The sequence below is a fragment of the Podarcis muralis genome, chromosome 6 (genome assembly GCF_964188315.1).
Source record: "Podarcis muralis chromosome 6, rPodMur119.hap1.1, whole genome shotgun sequence".
NCBI classification, from domain to species: Eukaryota; Metazoa; Chordata; class Lepidosauria; order Squamata; family Lacertidae; genus Podarcis; species Podarcis muralis.
Genome location: NC_135660.1, coordinates 90,723,513 through 90,742,387, shown reverse-complemented (window position 1 = coordinate 90,742,387; position 18,875 = coordinate 90,723,513). Strand labels below are relative to the sequence as shown.

General features: G+C 49.7%; 1 protein-coding gene across 4 annotated transcripts in view; it reads left to right on the top strand.

Moving 5' to 3' along the window:
• Positions 1 to 4,991: 4,991 nt before the first annotated feature.
• NAT8L (N-acetyltransferase 8 like) overlaps positions 4,992 to 18,875 on the top strand; it is a 51,754-nt gene continuing 37,870 nt past the window's right edge. For 2 of the 4 annotated variants that reach the window (XR_013393316.1, XR_013393315.1), the window contains exon 1: positions 4,993 to 7,252. Coding sequence is in view for 2 of the 4 variants with exons in the window: in XM_077930715.1 (XP_077786841.1) it covers positions 6,886 to 7,252 (367 nt within the window). In the remaining 2 variants the exon portion in view is untranslated. Of the gene's footprint in view, positions 7,253 to 18,875 lie in introns of all 4 variants that reach the window. The other 2 variants (XM_077930715.1, XM_077930714.1) reach the window with 2 other exon arrangements.

The following is an 18,875-nucleotide window of genomic DNA, read 5'->3' as shown; positions in this document are numbered from 1 at the left end:
AGAACGACGATTATACTGTTTAATAAGCATCAGACCAGGGGAAATACCTGACATGCAATGAAAGGCAAAAAAAACTTTGGATGCTGATATTTTGAATTTTTGATAAATTTCAACCTGCAAGCACAACGCTCTGGATGAATTCAAAGGCTATACAGGGCTGAAGTCTTAGCAGAAGCAGTATTTAAAAACTTACAACACAGAGGCCTGTGGCAACTTAAAAACTAACTAATTTACTGCAACGTAAACGTTTGCAACGATATATTTGTTAGTCTTTCAGGTGACACAAGACTTTATTGCTTTTGCAGCAACAGACTAATGTGACCATTTCTCACACTGGTAACTACAGAACTTGGAATACTGTTTTGAAAAATCATACTGTTGGAAAATCCTGCTAGCGTGATCCTAATTTGTTCCTAATCAAGGGGGCTGGAGGCAGTCCCAGATTTCAGCCAAAATAACTCTTATTTAGTACATTTATCTTCCAAAGTGGTTACGCAGTTCCCCTCCTCCCCATTTCATCCTCACAACAAGCTTGTTTGGCTAAGAGATGGTCACCCAGGGAGCTTCATGGCTGAGTGGAGATTCGAACCCTGGTCTCCCAGGTCATAGCCCAACACTCTTAAGCATTACGCCACACTGGCTTGTTAGACACCCTGGACTTGGATTTCAGGTGATCTGAGTTAAAAAATAAACAGCGAAGAGCTTCTTGCATTTAAAAAATACCGTATTTTTCGCTCTATAGGACGCACTTTTCCCCCTCCAAAAATGAAGGGGAAATGTGTGTGCGTCCTATAGAGCGAATGCAGGCTGCACGGCTAATCCCAAAGCCAGAACAGGGAGATGGAGCGCTGCGCAGCGCTCCGTCTTGCTGTTCTAGCTTGGGGATGGCTGCACAAAGCCTCCACAGGGCAGCGGGGTGCCTTCACCCCGCCGCTCTGCGGAGGCTTCAAAGGCTGCGCTCTGGGGGCTTCAGGCAGCTATCCACAAGCCTTCAGAGCGCATCAGGAGTTCCCGCTGCACTCCGAAGGGTTGCGGATAGCCGCCTGAAGCCTGGAGAGCGAGAGGGGTTGGTGCACACCGATCCCTCTTGCTCTCCAGGCTTCGCTTCGCTGGAGAGGCGCTACACAGTTTCCCCTCTCTGCGCAGCGCCCCTTCAGCGAAGCGGGAGGAGAAATGGAAGGGGTTCCGTTTCTCCTGCCACTTCGCTGAAGGGGCGCTGAGCAGAGAGGGGGATAATTATTTTTTTCCTGTTCTCCCCCTCCTATGGTCCGGTGCATCCTATAGAGCGAAAAATACAGTAATAATCAAGAACTACACCTATTTGTGTCAAGTTTCTGCACCTGCCTCACAGTCGTGCGGTCAGTCATCATATTTTCTTTTCTTTTTTTTATTTATAAAGATCAACCAGTTAGAACAGCTGCATGGAAGGCAGGACCCTTAGGGAATAGTTATGAATGGCTTTCATTTTTTAAAGAAGTAAAATAAATAGGGATTCATTAGGAATTACTACTGATCCAATTGTTACCGTGTTGGCTGAGAGGGCAGATATACCCGTCTATATCAAGGGGTGCCAGCGTGAATAAAATATTGGGGGGGGGGGTATGTGATCCACGAGGAGCAGTCAAGTACAACATTCCTTGAAATGCTAGAGAAGACATGCGAGGGAATGTGTGGTCCAGCCAGTCGAAACTTCCTGTTCCTCCTGGCTGGAGCATCCTTCCTTTTGTTGAAATATACATTTTTTTAAAAACCAGAAGCATTTTTACTTGGTATTATAGGTCAGGACATTAATAGGCAAGGTGTTAAATTGTTTTTATATGCAACAACTGCGGCAAGAGTATTGTTAGCCCAGAAATGGAAACAAGAAGAAATTCTGACGGAAGAAGAATGGCAGACGAAATTAATGGACTATGCAGAATTGGACAAAATGACAGGAAGGATTCGAAACCTGCAGGACCAGTGATTTACAGAAGATTGGAAGAAGTATATGAATTATTTGAAGAGCAACTGTAATCAACAAATTACGCTAGTAGGACTACAAGAAGGAGAAATATACAGAGTGTTACAGAGTAGAAAAAGACAGAGATATTGGTTATGAGTTTGAAATGTAACAGGGAAGATAAGAAATGCAGACCGAGAGATTAGATTGGAAAATTTTCAGACAGGATTGATGGAAGTCAAAAATTTGAATAAGATGTAAAAGTATGTTTAATTACTGTTGAAAATGATATGTTAAAAAAACTAATAAAAATTATTTTTTAAAAAGGAACATCCTTCCTTTTGCATGTGATAGCAGGTGGGTGTGATTTTACCTGTCCAGGTAACAAAAAGATGAGGCATGAAGCACTCTCTCTTTTGGGAATTCCCTCTACGTTTGACCAGCTTTTTAGCTAGGAATGCTCTGCTTGCTTTTCAGCTAGCAGAAGCACTGGGATTATTCCTCCATATGGGGTAGACCCACATATACATATTTGTAACTAAGCCTGCCTCCAGGAATCCAACTGTGAACTGATGTGAGTAAACTTCTTTTATTAACTCTGAATAAGAATATGGTGTCTTTATTCAAGGGATTCAAGGGAACTTACCAGGAACTCACAATTCAATCTGAGACAGATTGAACTGTATAATAGTGAGAGGCTCAAACGAGCCTGCAACCAGCTATCCACCGTGTAAAGGGGAATGCACTCTGTCTGCTAAGTAAAGGAACTTGCTTAATAAACAATATATCCTCTCCTGGCACCCTGAACATCCCCACAGGGGGCAGATAAGCCCCGCCCTGCATAATCAATCACAAGAAGCAGCACAGTCACATCATTGGCCCATCAACTTTGGGGAGGCCCGGCCCCCTCAAATAATTGACTGGAGGTGGGGTGCTGAAGGGACCTTGGCCCCCTAGGACAGGCATAGGCAAACTCGGCCCTGAGCGCACTTTGTACTAAAAAAACCCCAAAGCTTGCTTGCAAGCAGACGCACAGTGGATGTCGCCAAGAGTTAAGAGGAAGCTGTCATCCTTACTCTTCCACATCCAAAACATGGTAGTCCATGTCTGATAGGACAGCACAAGCATTATCAAAGGAGAAGCATAAGAGAAAGAAAGAGAGGAGAGTACTGTAGTTGTACAGTGGTACCTCGGGTTAAGAACTTAATTCGTTCTGGAGGTCTGTTCTTAACCTGAAACTGTTCTTAACCTGAAGCACCACTTTAGCTAATGGGGCCTCCCGCTGCCGCCGCCCGATTTCTGTTCTCATCCTGAAGCAAAGTTCTTAACACAAGGTACTATTTCTGTGTTAGCGGGGTCTGTAACCTGAAACGTCTGTAACCTGAAGTGTCTGTAACTCGAGGTACCACCGTAATCACTAGCCCTTTTTGTTGTTGTTTAGTTGTGTCTGACTCTTTGTGACCCCATCAGGGTCTTTTCCAGGGAGTCTTCTCTTCTCATGGGATGGCCAAAGTATTGCAGCCTCAGCTTCAGGATCTGTCCTTCCAGTGAGCACTCAGGGCTGATTTCCTTCAGAATGGATAGCTTTGTTCTATGCAGTCCATGGGATCTGATCACCGAAAGATTGATGCTTTTGAATTGTGGTGCTGGAGGAGACTCTTGAGAGTCCCATGATGTTTCCATGATGTTGGGAAGGATGGAGGGCACAAGGAGAAGGGGACGAGAGAGGACGAGATGGTTGGACAGTTTTCTCGACGCTACCAGCATGAGTCTGACCAAACTGCGGGAGGCAGTGGAAGCAGTGGCGTAGCGTGGGTTGTTAGCACCCGGGGCAAGGCAAGTAATTTGCGCCCCCTAACCCGTGGATTTGCGCCCCCTAACCTGTGGATTTGCCCTAACCCCAGATGTTGCACCCGGTGCGGCCGGCCCCCCCTGCACCCCCCACGCTACGCCACTGAGTGGGAGACAGGAGTGCCTGGCGTGCTCTGCTCCATGGGGTCACGAAGAGTCAGACACGACTCAACGACTAACCAACAACAAGCATCTTGGCAGCGCCCCCCCCGCCAAGGCGCATGCTCCCCGCCCGGGAGGAGGCGGCTTTCTGCCGCTCCTCCGCAAAGAAGTAGGCTCGGCCGGCAGGACGCGGGCGGGGAAGAGAGGGCGTGGAGTGGGGAGGGCGCCCTCCCCACTCCACGCCTTCTCCCGCGGCAGCGCCGCATCCTCTCTAGGCAGGCGGCGGGGCTCGGGACCCCCACCAAAGCTGCGCATGCGCCTTGGCCTGTCAGCTGCAGGAGGGAGCTGGACGGGGGGAGACTCCCCAGCGCAGCGATACCTGCAGCAGAAATAAAAGCCGGTTCAAGCAGGCGACAGGTTGGGCTTCCAGGGGGCTGGGCCTTTTTTCGGACGCGCTCATAGGAGCCAACTCCTAGGGGTCGAGGTCACTTCGCGCCCCCCCATAAAATATTTGAGGGGGCTGCCGCCCCTTCCCCCCCAAATCGATGGGCATCGCCATTCGAATGGAGCGTCTTGTGGTCGATAGCGCGGGGTGGGGCTTACCTTGCTCAGCCCCCCCCTATATTTTATTCAGGCTGGCACCCCTGCGTCACCCGGAGTGGTACAGTCCTGGGGAGGGGGGCGACGCTTTGCCGCTGGATTTTGCGGCAGAGATAAAGTGGGCCACATACTAGAGGAGGGGGGCGCCTGGGAAAGGAAGGCGCAGGCAAAGCGGCGGGGAAGAGACCCTCCTTGCCTCCTCCGTGAATCCCGGAGGAGTCGCCCCTTCCTTGCTGGCGATTTTTGTCCCAAAGGACGCTGGAAGGAAAGTTACAGGGGGCGGCTCGGCGGCGCTGCCCGGGCTGTGGGGCGCTGCCTGAGGGAAAGGAGGAGATTCCGCTCGGCGCCCCCCCTCCATGTACTAAGAGCTGACCGGCCGCCGAGTGTTTTTCCGCAGCCTCTGAGGGAAAGCAGGCGCGCGGAGGAGGCCGGTCCGCGCAACTCCGCGTCGCCTCGCTCTCCCCGCGCCCTTTCCACCCGCAGCTCGCCTGCTGGTGACCCCGCCACCCCACGGGAGCGGAGAAATGGGTTCCCGAGCGAGGGGAAAAAGCGGGCGAGGAAGAGGAGCCTTTTCTTATTTCGCTCCCGGGAGCGCAAAGACAGAAAGCCCGCGCCTTGGAGAGCTGGTTTCGGGCGGGCGAGGGTCCGGGATGCGTTTCCTGAGGAGACAAAGGGAGACGCGAGCTTCGCTTCGCCCCTGTGCCTTTGGGCTCGCAAAGGTCTCGGGCTCTCCAAAAACGGGTGACCCGGCGAGGTTTCTGCTGGGCATAGAGGAGAAAGAAAGGCTCTATGGTAACCTTTTATAAAATAAAGAAAACAACCCGCCCCCCGCCTTCGCCGCGCGCGGAGAGGGTCTCCTGGTCTGCCTCCCCCCCGGCTCTCTGGAGCCTTGCGCAGCAGCGACGAGCCCCGGGGGTTTTTGCGCACAAGCGCAGGAAAGCGTTAACAGCCCCTTCTGAACTACCGCAGTGGTGAATGACTCATCCAATCACCGCGGAGCCGGAGGAGAGCAGCTGGGATCGGAGTCTCCGCGGAAGAGAATAGGCGCTGTCACTTTCACTCGTGGGAACCCCACGGGGGTGGGATTCATCATCGCCTCAAGAGGGGCGCGGATCCTAAAGGAACCTTTCAGACGAGGATCTCGCGCGCTCACCTTAGATGGATTAACTTAACCAAGTGGACGCGAACGGATCCGGGCTAGTCAAGGGCGCGCGCGGGGGAGGGATTTGCTGCATGTGGAGTCTGGCCCAGGGGCAGCTCCAGATGTTGCTAGCGTGGCCGATGATCAGTGGTGGTGGGCTTTAGAAGTAGTCCCACCACCAAACGCTGAGACCAAACCCTACATACATTAAGCAAAAGAGAAACATCGCCACCCGATCCCCCCATCTCCCCCCCCCCAATGTCTCAACAAATGAAACTGATTTGTAAAAAATGTTACACGGAAAAAATACGAGAGACATTACACATACTTCTGTAAAACAAGAAAATCTTTAATAATAATAATAAAAAGAAGTAGTCAAACCACACCTGCAGAGCGCCACTATCCGCTCTGGAATACCACAAATGTATCTTTTATATCCCCACGGCAGGAAATTATTTCAAAGCAAAAAATTTGCAAAAAAAAAAAAAAACGGCTGCGGATCTGATTTATATCTGAAGCGTGCATTCGAATAAATTGTCTCCCCCTCGTTCACGGAATCCAAAAGTCGCGCAGGCATATACATGCATGTCCTCGCGCTGAAATGAAAAATGCAGTTCGTTTGCAGCATTCTGTTCCTAGATTCCCTTTTCCCTTGCTCGAGTGTCGTTTTAAGTGGAAACACAGCAAGTTGCAGCCCCCCTCGACCCGCCCCCCGAGCCTTCCCGCCTTCCCCCCCCACCCGGGCAAGCGAAGTCAGTCGCCTTCTTCGCCCCCAGCGAGGCGCCACATCTAACAGTTTGGCACAGGATTTCTGTAAGGCTCAGCAGGAAACTCGGAGCGCTGAAAGGTGACATCAAAGTGGGGGGGGCAACGAAGCCTGTAGTAATTTGCCACCAAGAGCACCGGGAGAGGAGGCGTTTCCCCCTGCCCGACACGCCCCCGGCCCCACCAGCCAGCCAACGAGCCAACCAATGGGGAAAGGGCGCTAGGACCGGGGGGGGGGGGGAAAGACCCCCTTGCAAGCTGCAAGCGGCTCTGCTGCATTATAAATACTTCTCCAAAATGCGGCGGAGCTCCTTTCTCCCTTCGCCACCGCCGCCTCCGCACCATTAAAAAAAGCTGCGATCGTAGAGCAGCCTCTTGGCAGGCAAGCTTCTCCCCCCCTTTTTTTCTCCCCCCTTTTCCTTTTCTCCCCCCCACCCCATCCGACATTTCCTAAGCCCCCCTTTCCCCCCCTCCTCGGCCGGTTTGCATGCATTGTCTGTCTCCCAAAATGGTTTGTGAGACTAAGATAGTGGCGGAAGATCATGACTCGATTTCAGGAGCCAAAAAGGAGAGCTTGCTCGTCTCCTCGTCCGCTCAGATGTGGCCTTCCTCTCGGGCCGGATCCGGATCGCCCGCCGCGGGGCCGCAGCTGCAGCCGCAGCCCCCTCCGCCGAGCCCCGCGCCCGACGGCGAGGACCAGAAAAAGGGCGTCTGCATCAGGGAGTTTCACCCTTCCGAGCAGGAAGCGGTGCGCCGCATCTTCTACGAGGGCATCATGGAAAGGATCCCCAACACCGCCTTCCGAGGGCTCAAGGACCAGCCCTGGACGCAGATGGTCTACGGGACAATGGCCGGTAAGCGCGATCGCGGTTGCGGACACGGGGGGTGGGAAAGAACCGGAAGCGATCGCCTTAACTCCCCCCCCCCAACGCATTTCCCGGTGCACAGCAGGGACGATCGGGGGAGCCTGGATGCGCCTTCGCGGTACCGGCAGGAGGCGGCGGATGCTCCATTCGCTGCAGCACCGACGGCGCGCCCGGCTGCAGCTCCCTCGCCGAGCCGGAGCGCGCACAGACACAGATGGGGGCCCTCTGCGGGCCGGGGTTGGGGCGCCTTTCCGGGCCAAGCCGGCCTGATCGCCTCCAGATCGGGGGCTAGACTCCCCCTGCGCCGGGCACGTTCCTGATTGCGGGTGGGAGAAAAGAGAGCATCTCCTCCGCAAGGTCCCTCCTGCGGAAGATGCGCGCCTTCCTCTTTACGCCAGCGATTTGGAGTCACTCCGCAGCAATGGCAGGGCAGGGGAACTTGGGCGAAGGGACCTTTGCGCGAGTTTCCTGCGGCTCGGCGCAGAACTTGGATTTCGCAAGTCCTTGCACCTTTAGCCCTCGCGGGGCAGCGTTCACACGTGACGCGCGCCAGGCGAGCGTTGCCACTTTCCTACCGCCGGAAAGCCCAGCGAGCCTGCCTCGCTGCGCTTGGGGGAGGGGGCAGCATGTCTGAAAAGCAGAGCAGCTGCCGGCCAAAAGAAGCCGCCTTGTGTCTAGGAGTCTCGCATTTCCCAGGGACGTGGCTGCAGGCTGCAGAGACGCGCAGACAGGGTCAGCCAAGCGGGGACTGTCGCAGGTTTCGCTTCGCGGAGGTGCAAAGTTGGCAAGCGGCCTCCGGGGGAGGAAGCTCCTGCGGCCAAGAGCATGCAAGCACTGCGGCCCCGAGTTAGCTTTTGCAATCGGAGCCAAATCCATGCACATTCCATTCTGGCAGGTGTGCTCAAACCGCTACATGCTCTGTGCAGCACACGCATCTTGTGGCAGGGAGGGGAGCTCTTTGGCTGTGCATGCCTCCTTTACATGTGCTCTGTGCATGCCTCATATGGCAGGCGCCTCCCCCAGCTGGTGCAAGAGCTCAGAGAGAGGTGCTTTTTCAGCACAGACCTGAGAGGACACGCTACCAGCCACACCAGGATGCCTGGACCACGATGTCTTGCCTGGCTAACTAGCAGTTATAAATGTCCATAGTGATCACTCAAAGTGTTATATGAGGACCAGCATCCCTTTGTAAAGGCCAAGTCCTTGCTAGTTAAACAGATCAACCGTGCCCTGTTAAAGCTTATGCACACAAACTGCAGCAAGCACTAATTATCGTTGACTATTCCAGACAGTTTATCCTCCCCTCCACGCCACCTGATTATGAGCAGCAAATGAGCTTGGGTTGCTCATTTCCTTAGAAAATCCAGCATTGCACATTATAATTTGCAGGAAAGATCTTGAGAAATGGGACCTACCTTCATGGTCCCATCATTCTGTAGGGGCTTTGGCGCAGTTCTCTCCCCCCCCCCCAGCCGTCGATTAGTGTCCAGAACTTACTGGTTGCATTTCAGTCTTTATTTTTGCCTCCGTTCTGCCAGCAGACTTGCCTGCTTTTAATTTTAATAGACATATTTTATTTAAAGGAAAACTGAAGTTTGTAGCAAATGGCAAAACTGCTCTGAGGACTGTGGAGGGGGGGGGGCAGAGGGGGAGAGGAGAATTTGTGATTGCACAGCTACCAGCCAGATTGGCAGAAAAGGTTTTCTCTGAGCTAGGAGGGAAGATAACATTTGACAACATTGTTGTGAGGGGCAATTTCAGAACGGATCTACCCTGGCTCTGGTGCATTCAATTCTGGGGGTGCAAAGACTTCAGATGCCTCTGATGACTGGGAAAGGATAAGTGTATTTGCATCCACCCTGAAACAAGTAAAAATGCCTCTGAATTACTCCCCAGCGCGTCAGTTCAGTTGTGGGGCAGGAAGATTGATTTCCTCTCATCTCTCCATAAAGAATAGTGATAGTCTAATATTTTCATCCTGCTTGTCTGTAAAAATAAGAGGGAGCCTAGTGGATTTCACTTGGGAGAGAATAAATACCACAACCCAGAAGACTGCATTTTTCTCCCCCATTTGCCTCAATTTCATGAGTTCATATGGGAGTTTCTGGGGGACGACAACACCACATTTTATTTCAAAACCCCCCATATGAACCAACCTGGCCTCTGTGAGGCCATTTAAGGCTTTAAAGGTCAGCATCTGCACTCTAAATCAATGAAACAGATAGACAACCAGCTCCAGTTACGCCTCCGCTGCTTCAGGAGTAGTGCAGTCCCGTTCAGAATAGGTTAAAAATCTTCGCACAAATTTCCAATAGGGCCTCCATCTTATATGGTTCAAGTTCCATTTTTTTATCTTGCTCATTCCTGAATTAATTGAGTGTTGCTTCTGTTGCCTCCACACAATTTGTTGTTGTTGTTGTTGTTGTTTAGTTGTTTAGCCGTGTCCGACTCTTCATGAGCCCATGGACCAGAGCACGCCAGGCCCTCCTGTCTTCCACTGCCTCCCGCAGTTTGGTCAAACTCATGCTGGTAGCTTCGAGAACACTGTCCAACCATCTTGTCCTCTGTCATCCCCTTCTTCTTGTGCCCTCAATCTTTCCCTACATAGGGTCTTTTCCAGGGAGTCTTCTGTTCTCGTGAGGTGGCCAAAGTATTGGAGCCTCAGCTTCAGGATCTGTCCTTCCAGTGAGCACTCAGGGCTGATTTCCTTCAGAATGGAGAGGTTTGATCTTCTTGCAGTCCATGGGACTCCTCCAGCACCAGAATTCAAAAGCATCAATTCTTCCGCGATCAGCCTTCTTTATGGTCCAGCTTTCACTTCCATACATCACTACTGGGAAAACCATAGCTTTTACTATACGGACCTCACCTTGCCAACAAAGGTCCATATAGTAAAAGCTATGGTTTTCCACACAATAGAACATTATAAAAAAAAAACATGAGAGGTGCCACAAACATATGGTTCTTCAGCTCAAACTTTCGGATAACTTCTCCCACTGTTTCCATGTAGATGTTGAAAAGCAAGGGAGACGAGATGGAACCTTGTGGCAAGCTGGAAGCCATTGGCCATTGGGTGGAACATTAAGTCTCCCAGCACACCTTCTGGGATCAGCCTCGCAGGTACAAGTGGAACCACTGCCAAACAGTGCCTCCTCACCCTTGCAAGGCATCCTAGAAGGATATTGTACGCAGAATCAGTAGTCACGAAAGGCACTGAACGCTCCAGGAGAATCCGACAGAGTCACGTTTCTCTCCACACCCCATTATCCCAAGTGATTGTCTAAAAAAGTACCCTGACTAATTGAGCAACAATTAATTTCAAGTATTTTATTTAATGCAAGTATCTGCAAAAGTTCCCTTTTGAGGAATTCCCCCCTTTCCTACAGAGGAGAAGACGCTTCTTCCAAAATAATGCCTGCTATAATGACAGAATATAGGAAGCTTGTTTTTGCTTCGGAACAATTCGCTTTTATTCAAGTGTCAAATTAGTTGAGTATTTAATCAGCCAAGATTTTGTTTTGACTGAATGATGGATGTACTCGATTTCTTTCCAACCTCAGTTTAATATACTGTTTTAGTGTGGTAATCCTGTTACAGTGGTACCTCGGGTTACATACGCTTCAGGTTACATACGCTTCAGGTTACAGACTCCGCTAACCCAGAAATAGTGCTTCAGGTTAAGAACTTTGCTTCAGGATAAGAACAGAAATCGGGCTGCGGCGCAGCAGCAGCAGCAGGAGGCCCCATTGGCTCCTGAAGTGGTGCTTCAGGTTAAGAACAGTTTCAGGTTAAGAACGGACCTCCGGAACAAATTTAGTACTTAACCTGAGGTACCACTGTACATGGAAGTAAGCCACTCTGAGTTAAACACCATTTGGACTTACTTTCAAGTAAATGTAAACAGGATTCTCCCAGAATGAACATGAAATGCATTGCGAATGTATAAACTTAGCGAGAAAATCACAATGTGTGAGGGTTTTTTGTTTTTTTTAAGTGTAAACGCTGTGTTTTATTCAAGCAATGATTACAAATATGCCCAGTATTAGAGATGAAGCTGCAAGTACCCAAATAGGTAAAGGGTAAAGGGATCCCTGACCATTAGATCCATTCGTAGCCGACTCTGGGGTTGCGGCGCTCATCTCGCTTTATTGGCCGAGGGAGCCGGCGTACAGCTTCCGGGTCATGTGGCCAGCATGACTAAGCCGCTTCTGGCGAACCAGAGCAGCGCACGGAAACGCCATTTACCTTCCCGCCGGAGCGCTACCTATTTATCTACTTGCACTTTGATGTGCTTTCTGCTAGGTTGGCAGGAGCAGGGACCGAGCAACGGGAGCTCACCCCATCAGGGGGATTCGAACCACCGACCTTCTGATCGGCAAGCCCAAGAGGCTCAGTGGTTTAGACCACAGCGCCACCCTCGTCCACCCAAATAGATAACTGGGGCTAAACTGTACACAGAACTAATTGTAGGCCGGAATCGAAAGAGTTAAATTTATACGATAATGCTGAGGTTGCTCCTAAGGGCCTAACTATACTTGACACTAATTTCATTGCTTGCAGCCAGTTTTTCTTTATTTAATTACAAGCATAGCCTACCCACCCCTTCCCCATTTGATAGGCTTAGGGAAAGGCTCCCATTGGCCCCTAAGACTTGCTGCATGCAAGCAGGAGCGCTCTTCAAGATCCTGGCAAGAGTAATCACGGGGGAGGAAGTAATAAATAACAGTGATATGTCATCATAATCAAGCAACATATAATTAGCATCTCTTGGAAGTTAAGACCTAAAGCCCCATTGCTTTATATATCTTGGCTAGCTTTCGATGCAAAGGGTTGTGTATGTGGGAGAGAGGGAGGTGGACAAATGTATGGAAAAGTGAGCTATTAATGGATACTAGGCGCAGGGGCTGTTTGCTCCCTCCCAAGTTCAGAGGCAGCGTGCCTTTGAATGTCAGTTGCCAAGGAACAAAGCAGAAAGTGCTTTGCATTCACATCCTCATCTGGAGAACTCTGGTTACAAACAAACAGGAGTTTGAACTTGGTAGGCTTAATCCAACAAGACTCATCTCTATATTCTTTCTTAAGTTCTGCGTTTTAACGAGCAGATCTCTTCTCGTGTCTGCTTTAGCCCTTGGCTTTTCTAGCTGGGAAAGCAGGTAAAGGTAAAGGTCCAGTCGTGGCCGACTCTGGGGTTGTGGCGCTCGTCTCGCTTTACTGGCCGAGGGAGCCGGCGTACAGCTTCCAGGTCATACGGCCAGCATGACTAAGCCGCTTTTGGCGAACCAGAGCAGCGCACGGAAACACCGTTTACCTTCCCGCCGGAGCGGTACCTATTTATCTACTTGCACTAGTGTGCTTTCGAACTGCTAGGTTGGCAGGAGCAGGGACCAAGCAACGGGAGCTCACCCCGTCATGGGGATTCGAACTGCCGACCTTCTGATCAGCAGGTCCTAGGCTCTGTGGTTTAACCCACAGCGCCACCCATGTCGGGAAAGCAGGTATAAAATGAAAATTGAAAATAGGAACTATCAACACGGTGGTTAGCAAGCCATGGCCTGTGGAACGGTATGAAGTTTGAGCCCTGGTCCGTTACCATGCAGAGGCATAGGGAAATCATATTTTTAATTGCAGGAGTTGTCCAGGTTGTGCCAGAAAGCTAGACCAGGTTCATCAAGTCCACGGACCACTTTCCCTCCCTGCTGAGGCACGTGGGAACAAAATCTGCTTCTAGACGCAGTTTTGAATTTATTGCCAGCTACTGTGAGGTGTTTTAATAACTCCTTACTCTTGGGATGCGGGTGGCGCTGTGGGTTAAACCACAGAGCCTAGGACTTGCTGATCAGAAGGTCGGCGGTTCGAATCCCCGTGACGGGGTGAGCTCCGGTTGCTCGGTCCCTGCTCCTGCCAACCTAGCAGTTCGAAAGCACATCAAAGTGCAAGTAGATAAACAGGTACCACTCCGTCGGGAGGGAACCGCCAGAAGGCCCTCGGAGCTGGACCTCAATGTCCGGGCAGAACGATGGGGGTGGAGATGCTCCTTCAGGTATACTGGGCCGAGGCCGTTTAGGGCTTTAAAGGTCAGCACCAACACTTTGAATTGTGCTCGGAAATGTACTGGTGAGTGACTGAAAACGGGCAAAGTGAGTTGGTGCATCTGGCTCTTAACCAGAAGGTGTGTTGCACGAAGTAAGGCTAGATGGCCTTCAGGTTTCCTTCCAGCTCTACAGTTCTATGATTCCAGTATGTAAGGGAAAACAACAAGGCGGAGGCTGGAGTGTAGAAGCCATGGTTTGCAGTGTCTGTGCGAAAACACAGAATATGGGAGAGAAGTATATGTATACACAGTATACTTGAAGGAGCGTCTCCACCCCCGTCGTCCAGCCCGGACACTGAGGTCCAGCTCCGAGGGCCTTCTGGTGGTTCCCTTGCTGCGAGAAGTGAAGCTACAGGGAACCAGGCAGAGGGCCTTCTCGGTGGTGGCGTCCGCCTATTGGAACGCCCTCCCATCAGATGTCAAGGAAATAAGCTGTCTGACTTTTAGAAGACACGTGAAGGCAGCACTGTTTAGGGAAGTTTTTAATGTTTGAATGTTTTATTGTCTTTTTAATATTCTGTTGGGAGCCGCCCAGAGTGGCTGGGGAAACTCAGCCAGATTGGCGGGGTATAAATAATCATCTTCTTCTTCTTATTATTATTATTATTATTTTATTACTACTACTACTACTACTACTACTACTCAATAGGAAGGCCAGCATGATTCAATAGGTGTTACTGAAACCTGATGGGATGAGACTCATGCTTGGAATGTAGAGAGTGAAAGATACAGTGGGACCTTGGTTCCCGAACAGCTTAGTTGACGAACAAATCGGCGCCTGAACAGCGCAAACCTGGAAGTAGGTATTCCAGTTTTTGAACATTTTTTGGAAGGCAAATGTCTGTTTCAGCTGTCGGCATTGTTTCCGGGACCAGTCAGCCAATCAGAAGCTGCACCTTGGTTTTTGAACGTTTTGGAAGTCGAACGGACTTCCAGAACAGGTTGAGTTCGAGAGCCAAGGTACCACTGTATAACATATTCAAAAGGCAAAACAAAAAAATTTCCTTCCAGTAGCACCTTAAAGACCAACTAAGTTAGTTCTTGGTATGAGCTTTCGGGTGCATGCACACTTCTTCAGATACACTGAAACAGAAGTTGCCAGATCCAGATATCTGAAGAAGTGTGCATGCACACGAAAGCTCATACCAAGAACTAACTTAGTTGGTCTTTAAGGTGCTACTGGAAGGATTTTTTTTTGTTTTGACTATGGCAGACCAACACGGCTACCTATCTGTAACTATATTCAAAAGGATTAGACCCAACAGGAAGGGAGGAGAAATTTCATTATGTGGAAAAGATGTGTACACACACAGGATTCCATGGGTTTGAGGATGGAGAGTTGCTTGAAACTATTTTGTTGCCATCCATCCGTGCACCACCAGGGGTAAAGTCAATCCGATGGAGAGTCACAGCACCTGATATGGATATAGATATGGGAAAGAGATGTTTTATTGCAGGTGGGGCAGATGAAAGCGTCCAGTTTCACCGTTACAGGTTCACCAAGGCGTTTCTTCTGTCTGTGCTCTGGCCACTGCTCTGGACGCACAACCCGAATGCTTGTCTCCAGGCACGGTGTTCACCTGTAAGGGATTCCCACACAGCACGCTTAATATTGCCCGCCTTCATGCCCCATTTGCGGGCATCTTTATAACGCAGAGTTGGTCAACCCACAGGCCTGAAGCCAGCTCCCCTTAAAGCACATTCTTTTTTCCCCCCAAAATGTTTTTTTTTTTGTTGTTTTCAAAATATTATAAACAAACAAACACACACACAAGACAAACAAACATAAATCATAGCCTTATTGAAAATTACACTTATTAACTTTGTTAGGTGACTTCCTCGCTTCCCCTTGGTTGAATTTCATTGCATGTCCTTTTAACAGTTTTCCAAATCCCAATTCTTATGAAATTTAACTTAAACATTGACATCCTTAAATCTTCACATTATGGAATTAAACATATTAATTCATCACTTAACAGAAATAAAATCCTAAGCCAATTAAGTATCTGCAAGCTGTTTTCAGTTAATTTAACTTAACATATTTAACTAAATAATCATTAAATTTGATCCACTCTTCCTGATACTCCTCCTCCTTCTGGTTGTGGACTCTTCCGGTTAGGTCGTCTAGCTCCGAAAAATCCATCATCTTCATCTGCCATTCTTCTATCGTTGGTAATTCTTGGGTTCTTAAAGCACATTCTTGTGGTTCCGGCCATCTTCCATTCTGCGTACATGACCAAGCCAGCGTAGACGTCACTGAAACATGCTGTGAACATGCCGGGAATGTAGGCTTGGAAGAGCACATCTTTGTCTGAGACTCTGTCCTGCCACGTGATGCCCAGAATCTTCCTGACACAGCAGATATGGAAGACATTCTCCTATACCCTTTCGGAGAGGCGAGCCATTGACATGGCTGGCGCAGTTACAAATACACTTGTCCACCTTGAGAGTATTTAAGGAAAACGAGAAGGAAATAATAGCAGCATCATTGTGGGGATCTGCTGGAGATTGCCAAGCCAGTCAGAATACTTGGACGATGCCTTCCTAGATCAGATTGCCAATTTTTCAAAGAGGATAGAGATAGAAGATGTCAGTTAGATTCCTACCTGTCTACCCAGAAACCTCAGCAGTCTCAGCAATTGCCATATACAGTGGTACCTCGGGTTACATACACTTCAGGTTACATACGCTTCCGGTGGCGCGGCAGCAGCAGGAGGCCCTATTAGCTAAAGTGGTGCTTCAGGTTAAGAACAGTTTCAGGTTAAGTACTGACCTCCGGAACGAATTAAGTACTTAACCTGAGGTACCACTGTACCCAGCCCAGTTGGTGTGTGATAGGTAGGTATCCTGTTTTCTTGTTCACAGACTATTTTCTGTCCATAACTAGACACTGTTTCCTCATTTGTGTACAGTGGTACCTTGCCGCCGCACCACCGGAGCCCGATTTCTGTTCTCATCCTGAAGCAAAGTTTTTAACCTGAGGCACTATTTCTGGCTTAGCGGAGTCTGTAACCTGAAGCGTATGTAACCTGAGGTACCACTGTATTTACCTTTCCATCCCCACATTCTATGGTAAAGTTGGGGTGAGAAATTGGAATCAGGGGAACTGTGCCTCAAAGAGTACGTTTCCCCCATATCCTTAACCTAATTTTATTCCTCCAAGGAAGGCCAGTGTGGTACAGTGGTTAAGGTATTGGACTAGGACCTGGAGAGCCAGGGTTCAGATCCCCAGTTAGCCTGAATCTTGGGCCCATCACTACTCCAGCCTAAACAACCTCGCAGGGTTGTTGTGAAGATGTAATGAGGAAACATATATGCCACCTTGAGTTGGCACTGAAACTGCAATTAATCCAGCATGCGGCAGCTAGACTGGTGACTGGGAGTGGCCACCGAGATCATATAACACCGGTCCTGAAATATTTTCATTGGCTCCCAGTACGTTTCCGAGCACAATTCAAAGTGTTGGTGCTGACCTTTAAAGCCCTAAACGGCCTCGGCCCAGTATACCTGAAGGAGCGTCTCCACCCCCATCATTCAGCCCGGACAGTGAGGTCCAGCTCCGAGGTCCTTCTGGCGGTTCCCTCGCTGCGAGAAGTGAGGCTATAGGGAACCAGGCAGAGGGCCTTCTCGGTGGTGGCGCCCGGCCTGTGGAACGCCCTCCCTTCAGATGTCAAGGAAATAAACAACTACAGTGGTACCTCGGGTTACATACGCTTCAGGTTACATATGCTTCAGGTTACAGACTCTGCTAACCCAGAAATAGTACCTCTGGTTAAGAACTTTGCTTCAGGATGAGAACAGAAATCGTGCTCCGGTGGCACAGCAGCAGTGAGAGGCCCCATTAGCTAAAGTGGTGCTTCAGGTTAAGAACAGTTTCAGGTTAAGAACAGACCTCCGGAACGAATTAAGTACTTAACCCGAGGTACCACTGTACCTGACTTTTAGAAGACATCTGAAGGCAGCCCTGTTTAGGGAAGTTTTTAATGTTTGATGTTTTATCGAGTTTTTAATATTTTTTTTGGAGCCACTCAGAGTGACTGGGGAGACCCGGCCACATGGCCGGGTATAAATAATAAATTATTATTATTATTATTATTATTATTATTATTATTATTATTATTCTAATATATGGGGTTCTGATAGGATGAGATGGTGTCTTAACATTCACATACATAATGGGAGAATGAAATAGGTAGAGCATTCACAGGGAATATGAGGTCACTTGGGCAAGAACTAGGATCAGAAAGAGGTTTTAAAGAGGTTTTTGACCAGGTAGGCAGATCGAGACAAAGGTCTCGCTTCGTACAGATTGTTGTTGTTGCCAATTGTTATTACAGCTACTACTACTACTGTTATAAAAACCATTGCATATAGAAAACTAGAATGGCAGCGAGAAGTTTAGATTAGTACCCTTCTCCCTAACATCTACTCTGCTATGTGTGATGTTTTAGTGTGGTTTTATAATTTGTTGGAGAGGGACGCGTATGGCGCTGTGGGTTAAACCACAGAGCCTAGGACTTTCTGATCAAAAGGTTGGCGGTTTGGATCCCCGCAACAGGGTGAGCTCCCGTTGCTCGGTCCCAGCTCCTGCCAACCTAGCAGATCGAAAGCATGCAGTGGAAGTAGATAAATAGGTACCACTCCGGCGGGAAGGTAAATGGCATTTCCGTGCGCTGCTCTGGTTCGCCAGAAGCGGCTTAGTCATGCTGGCCACATGACCCGGAAGCTGTACGCCGGCTCCCTCGGCCTATAGAGCGAGATGAGTGCCGCAACCCCAGAGTTGGTCATGACTAGACCTAATGGTCAGGGGTCCCTTTACCTTTACCTTATAATTTGTTGGAAGCCGCCCAGTTAGATGGGTGGCATAAGAAGAAGAAGAAGGTTCTTTTATTTCCTTCACATCTGAAGGGAGGGCGTTCCACAGGGCGGGCGCCGCCACCGAGAAGGCCCTCTGTCTGGTTCCCTGCAACCTCACTTCTCGCAATGAGGGAACCGCCAAAGGCCCTCGGCGTTGGATCTCAGTGTCCGGGCTGAATGATGGGGGTGGAGATGCTCCTTCAGGTATACAGGACCGAGGCCGTTTGGGGCTTTAAAGGTCACCACCAACACTTTGAATTGTGCTCGGAAACGTACTGGGAGCCAATGCAGATCTCTCAGGACCGGTGTTATGTGGTCCCGGAGGCCACTCCCAGTCACCAGTCTAGCTGCCGCATTCTGGATTAATTGCAGTTTCTGGGTCACCTTCAAAGGTAGCCCCACACAGAGTGCATTGCAGTAGTCCAAGCGGGAGATAACCAGAGCATGCACTACTCTGGCAAGACAGTCTGTGGGCAGGTAGGGTCTCAGCCTGCATACCAGGTGGAGCTGGTAGACAGCCACCCTGGACACAGAATTAACCTGCGCCTCCATGGACAGCTGTGAGTCCAAAATGACTCCCAGGCTGCGCACCTGGTCCTTCAGGGGCACAGTTACCCCATTCAGGATCAGGGAGTCCCCCACACCCACCCGCCCCCTGTCCCC